We start from the raw sequence: 6,656 nt of genomic DNA on the forward strand, positions 1-6,656 counted from the left end.
AAAAAAGGCTACACCGGTCCATGCCTTCTCGGCTTGTATGATTTCACAGTTGACGACTAAGGTCCGTGAAAACACGATTGTCATTTAATCGATTTCTAGTGCTCTCAGTTATAGGCCTAATTCAATTTGTATTAGATACGGTCATTCAGCGTATAAATATCACACAGAAAACGTCAGGTTTAAGCCCTCAAACGGCCGATTGTGTATTTTGTTTAAACCCAATGGCTTCAAAACGCGTTTTAGGCCTAAACGGATTGTTATTATTGTTATTAAACGGAGAGAACATTAAAAGTACACTCAACCAAAAAAGAAAGTCCACCCTTAATAATTGTTTGTCTAACTCAAAAATTATGGTGCACGTCTTACTCAAATGACGACTGACCAGTACAGAATTTCCTTAGCAATCCAGCCATACTCTTTGTTTGGCCGAAAACAATGCAATTTATAACAACAGTAGGCACCGACAAAAAGTTGCCCTTTTGTATAGGCCTACGTGCAAGGTGAGTGTGAACCATAACATAAATTTATACAAATGTGCAGCTGTTTTCGGTATCATTTGTCGTAAATTACATGCATTCGTGCACATTATCCCCGTTTTCGGCCAAATAAAGAGTATGGCTGGATTGCAAAGGAATTTCTGTACTGATTAGTCGTTATTTGAGCGAGAGGTGCTCAATAGTTTTTGAGTTAGACAAAAAAGTATTGGAAGGGTACTTTCTTTTTTGGTTGAGTGTAGAAAATAAACTTGATATGATACTTGTACAATGGGCCGACAATAATAAAGTTTGACCTAGAATTCCTAAATGTATTCTCAAATTACCTTAGAACGAAGGAGGGATATGCCCGACCCCTTTTTAGCGGGGGAGGGGGGGGGGGACACCCTTACCTTAAATATCACCCCGCCCGTAAGATATATGATCCGACCATTATTGGACCCCCTTTCTCCTTCATAAAATTCTCATCAGAAATGAGAAAAGAGGTCCTCGCTATTGATGTTTCAGTTTAATTTCAATGTGAATATTAGACAAAGACATCGACGGAGGGATGTATTTTAACCCACAATTTGAGTGAAAAATGTACAAAAATGTATACACTGACTCATTTGTTATTTGCAAATACATGTAGTTTTCTTCCTTCCTTCCTTGAAAGTGCAGCCTCATACGGTAGCAATGCAATGCCAGAACACCGGAGCGAACCCCTTCTCTTAGCGATTCAATTCAATTCAATTCAAGAAGACATTTATTCCACACTCCTTTAGAGAATACATCCATAAATAAAGACTGGTAAATAGCAAAATAACAAATCCATAAATTTGTATCAAAAATAATAAAAGTAAAATGCGCTATGAAGCAATTACAATAACAATTCATAGCGATAAGTGTTACTGAATTGTTTAACGTGCATTACACAACACACGGGACCTTCGGCTTTACATCCCATCCGAAAGACGAAGCAATAATGGTTAAGTGCCTTGCTCAATATACTTAAACAAGCAAAATTGGGGTATGTTGGATAAGGCCAACTCACCTCCTCAAGCTGCGCGCCGTAGTAAGAGAAGTCAACATCCTCCACCAGGCTCTCGGGAAATTCCTCCACCCTGGCGCCGTTGAGCTGACAGGTCCTGCCGGTTTTGTCGTAGTTGAAGGACCGGCACTGGATGTCGCCTTCCCTCAGACACAGTACCGCGCAATTGGACCTTGTCACGCCCGTGTGGCTCCCGATCGAGTGGCCGACCAACGCGCGGTGCTCTTGGGCCGCGTACGTCGCCTCCCGCCATTGCCAGGACGAGGCACAGGCGACGGTTGCTGCTACGCACGCCACAATCGATACCAATAAGTTGGTGGCACATTTGAAGACCGAAGAACCTCCAAAAGCCAAGAGCAATGTTGCCATTTTCCTTTCTTAGGACCAGGTTTTGCCGATGAGTGTAGAATTATCTAAGGTAAAATAGTTAAGCATTACTTTATATAATCCATGAAGGCAAACGAAATTTAGAAAGCATGCACGGATACACACCTACATCTGAGCTGAACGTGCAAGTGAAAATAACCAAATGCTCCATCATCCCTCCCTTATGCGCATGCGTGTCGGTGCGGCGATATCATAAACTGCATGATTGTATCCCTGATCCGTCTACAAAATATCAGTGTAGGTGGGCACGGACATCCGGGAGCTTCTTTCATTGCCTAGTCTAGTTCCCAGACCTACGTGTACTTGAAACTCCATGGTTCTGCATGAGTCTGAAGAGTGTTGAATGGTAACTCATAGCAACCGGTGAAAATTGGTGTCCAAACAAATACAGTGTTTTCATGGTCAGACGTCAGCCCACCAGCACCTAAATTGAGATCAGTGGTTATTTATGTGCGCAATTACAACACGCCTTTGCATATAACAATTGGTCTTGAAACAGTTGCGCCTGTTATGTCAACTCGTCTGAATACTTTTCGTTTATATCCATTCAGATTCGTTGACAAGACTTCTTTCCCGCTTTTAGAGGGCGATTTCAAACATTCACCATCATCTATTTCACTTTTAGTTTAACGCCTTTGGCACCAGTTACAACTAGGTTTTCTTTAATCAAATTAGCTGTACCTGAAATCAATTTAGACAAGGTATGCTTGTGTATTGGCCGTCTGTTTCTCAAAATCGAGTGCACGGACGATTGAACAGAGGTGCTAGGTCCAATGGTTACAGTGTGCGATACGTGTGCCGTGTTACATGGGTTCGAATCCTGACCGTGGGAACATGTTGCTTGTGCTCTTGAGCAAGGCACTTTACCATTATTGCTTCGTTCTTCGGATGGAACGTAAAGCCATAGGTCCCGTGTGTTGGGTAATGCACGTTAACAGTAACAGTCTTATCGCTACAAAAGAAGGGGTTTGCCCCGGTGTTTCTGGCAGTGGCTGCTATATGCAACGCATGGCAGCACCTTGTAAACCATTATAAGGTGCTATAATGGGTCTCATATTTCTCATTAACTGTATTTACCTTTCTTTAATAATAGACATAATTTCCAGCGCCTTGAATACCTAATTGCTGGTAGATACGTGCGCTATATAAGACTCCGGTATTATTATTATTATTATTATTATTATTAACTGACGTTGAATTGAAATGGCATTAAAGACGTGCATTCAAATTCAGACTTAACTGAATCATCGATTTTTAGAAATTGGCAGGGAAAACTATCAACTGGTCTCCCTTCAAATTAGGTACATGTAGTTGACATATCGTTTCCGAGCCAACAGTTCTCTGCGCGGCAACCGTACTTCGATCGATACGTGAACAACGGTTCGACCGATGCTGAATAAATACACACCTCGCTCGTTTCTGCTTAATCGTCTGAAAATATCTTGGACAGCTTTTAATGAAACGTCGATCAAACTGCAGATGCGTATACGTTTGGTACGATATCAACAAAAATCGAGCAGCCATATTTATTTTACACGTTCGAACCAGAGATCAGTGGTTCGAACACGATGTGGACGCATAATGATGCCTCGAAATAAAATTACTCGAAATGTTAACCGCACTTTCTTCTATACGTTTGTATCGCGTTTTGTATGATACTTTTTTCCCCTGATTTGTGGGGGCACACAATGGTTTTGGACATACTTCTAAACAAAATATCTATTTTTGCCTTCTCCAAACTTCAAATCGCACACCATGGTGTGCGATTTGCATTCCAAGTATGTAAACGTACATAACCAATAGCTTAGTTTTTTTGTAATAATAATGTACAGGGTGAGTCAAAGAGAAATTGGCCCGGATTGAAGATTTTATTAATTAAATTAAATTTGACACCCAAACGAAGCATATATAAATCGATTACGTTCGTTAAAACAAAAATTACCAGAATTGATGCATGCTATGCGAAATTATGCATATTTTAAAAGAGTCAATTTTATAACAGGTGTCCGGGAAATGTCATTTGAAGCTATTGAGCTCAGTGAGAACCATAGATTACACACAGACATTAAGACACGATTTTTATATTATTTTTCAAAACGCACTTATTTCAATGCAGTAGACCGATAAATGAAAGCTGAATTTTGTTACAAGTCAGTAGGCTTCAGGTCAAAATACAAATGGTTTCCTAACCAGGAATGATAAATAATCGATAAATAAATCGCTTAGCGGTCGGGAGCACTCAACTCTCCAACTACATCGTCCATAAAATGATATAGAGAGCTTATAGGATTACATTCCATTTTGGCTGTTAATTGACTCATTACAACTGATCGTCTTTTGTTGTCATGGATAGATTATCTCTGCCTGCGCCTGCCTAATGGGGCTGTGCACTGGGCTGGCCAATTAATACAACACTGCTGCCTCACAATAGCCTATCATAATGAGCTAAGAGTCATGGCTTTCATATCGGGAAACGAAATGAAAGGAGATTAAGGGCATTCATTTCTGGTTGACGAACCATTTGCATTTTGACCTGGGGCCTTCTTCCTATGTTTTGTTTTTATTAAATGGTGCAAACTACATATTGGTTACTTTTTTGACCCCACCCTGTATACATGGCCGCGTTAATTGCTAAACATCGGGAAGTGGTTTGTACTTATTTTGTTTTACGAGGAAGAACTGAATATTGAATTTCCCCTTCAATGTCCTTACTTTAGATGTACATGTGTTCGTATTGTTTAATTTCTTGATATTTTAAAAGAATTTTGAACACATCCCCAAAAGCTACCTGGACCGCAGCGTGGAATGGCAATTGTCTCCCACGCACAAAGCCCGGTCACTCTTTTCAATACAGGTGACGTGCGAAACACATAAAAGACTCCAAAAAGAAACGTGTAGAGAACACACGTACGTCTATTTACGAAGACTCTTTTGTATCACTTAATTATCCACACGAGCAACTCCAATGCCACACTATACAGTGTGTATCAAAAAAAAAAAGGCAAACAACATTTAACGGAATGCCAGACTTAGAATGTGTAACCAACATAGATAATATAGGTATGGTTTTAAAGATACGCCTTTCAACTTTAAAATGAGACATCAAACGTCCAAATCTGATAATTTGTGACAGAATTTTGAGTAATTTTCCTAGAGAGGTCAAATTGACCATAGGACCAAGTTTTCAATTTTAGGCTTGGAACAAAGGTAACCTTATTGCCTCTGTGTGGATTATTGCCTGGCCGACAAAAATGTGTTTAGCGAATGATCACAACTCTAAATACTTTTTTGCTATCAGTTTGCAAACATGTTTACATGCTAAATATTTTTTTGTAGGCTGGGCAAATATCCACACGGAGGCAATAAGGCTATTCCCAATGCCTAAAATTGATAACTTGGTCCCATGGTCAATTTGACCTCCCTTGAAAAATTACTCATAACTCTGTCAAAAAATATCAGATTTTGACGTTTGGTTTCTCAGTTGAAAGTGGAAAGGCGTATCTTTCAAACCATACCTATTTATTATTTATGTTTGTCACATGTTGTACGTCTGACATTCGGTTGTATTTTGTTGCATTTTTGTATACACACTGTAGGGTTTTTTGAGCGGTGATGAAGCTGTATGAGTTATTAATCCCCCTCCCCATAAACAAATGTCAATGTCAAAGTTACCTCCGTTGGCAATTATACCACTGGCCGAGCTACAGTGACAAACGTTTCACACTTCAGAGCGTGCGCTACTTCATTACAATTTCTCCCTTGCGTTATAAAAGCCTAGACAATAATTAGTACGGTAATCACCCGAAACGCCATAATGAGCAGCCTTGCTCAAGGTGAACACAAGCGTACTTCTAAATACCCTGTGATATTGTTCCGCTTGAAATGTTATCGTTCAGGGGAAAACAATAATTAAAGGTGGTACTAAACCGGTGTGCCTTCATGTAATTTATTTTTAATTTGAAGAAACTCGTAAACTACTGCGAGGAATACTCAATGACTGGAACCCTGACGTCGGACACACACACATGGCTAAAATGATAATCATGTTCTGAATGCTAATTAAGGGAATGTACAAATATGATTACAAATATGAAACTTTTCAGCTGGACATGCTACGGAGTCCACTTATGAGACAAAACTTGTGTGCATAGATTTTCTTTGTTTTCTCAAAATTTAATAGCTAAAACCTAAACCGGTTTAATATACAGAAAAAGTGACATGGATCAAGATTTGTTTCTTCTTAAAAAAAAATCAAATTTGATACACAAATGAAGTACGTCTTAAAAGAACATATTCTTCCACTCATCTGAACAAACGAATTAATGAAATTGATATATGCAATTAGGAGTTATGCTATTTTTATAGCTGTCCATGGAATGTCCTTGGAAGTTACTGAGCCGAGTGAGAATTACAATTACACGCAGCCATTTGTACACAAATGAAATTTTAATCAATAATTTGGAGTCAAGACAGAATCATTATTGTTTACTAACAGATCTTGTGTTTTAAATATGAGGAACAAGTCAACTCTATTTTTCCCCTGAAATATTGATGACGATTTCTGTCGCTTTGCAATTTTTAATTGGCATACTCATCAGTTCGTAGAACGGTAAATGATCAGTGGTGGACAAATGCATTTTGTAATCTCGTTATCAATGTTCAAATGTAGTCATTACTGAAAATTACATGAACATTTCACAGTTACTAGACAGTCAATAACATGTAATTTAATCCATATGTTATTT

At 38.9% G+C, this 6,656-nt stretch overlaps 1 protein-coding gene across 1 annotated transcript; it reads right to left on the bottom strand.

The window, feature by feature from the left end:
* Positions 1-1,222: 1,222 nt before the first annotated feature.
* Positions 1,223-2,375, bottom strand: LOC119740087. Its single transcript, XM_038215290.1, has 2 exons — positions 1,528-2,375; positions 1,223-1,252 (listed from the first exon to the last, which is right to left on the bottom strand). Exons 1-2 carry the CDS (start codon positions 1,891-1,893, stop codon positions 1,223-1,225), a joined length of 396 nt encoding a protein of 131 aa, XP_038071218.1. The 5' UTR covers positions 1,894-2,375.
* Positions 2,376-6,656: the final 4,281 nt, after the last annotated feature.

Source organism: Patiria miniata, unplaced genomic scaffold (genome assembly GCF_015706575.1).
Source record: "Patiria miniata isolate m_02_andy unplaced genomic scaffold, ASM1570657v1 HiC_scaffold_4, whole genome shotgun sequence".
NCBI lineage: Eukaryota > Metazoa > Echinodermata > Asteroidea > Valvatida > Asterinidae > Patiria > Patiria miniata.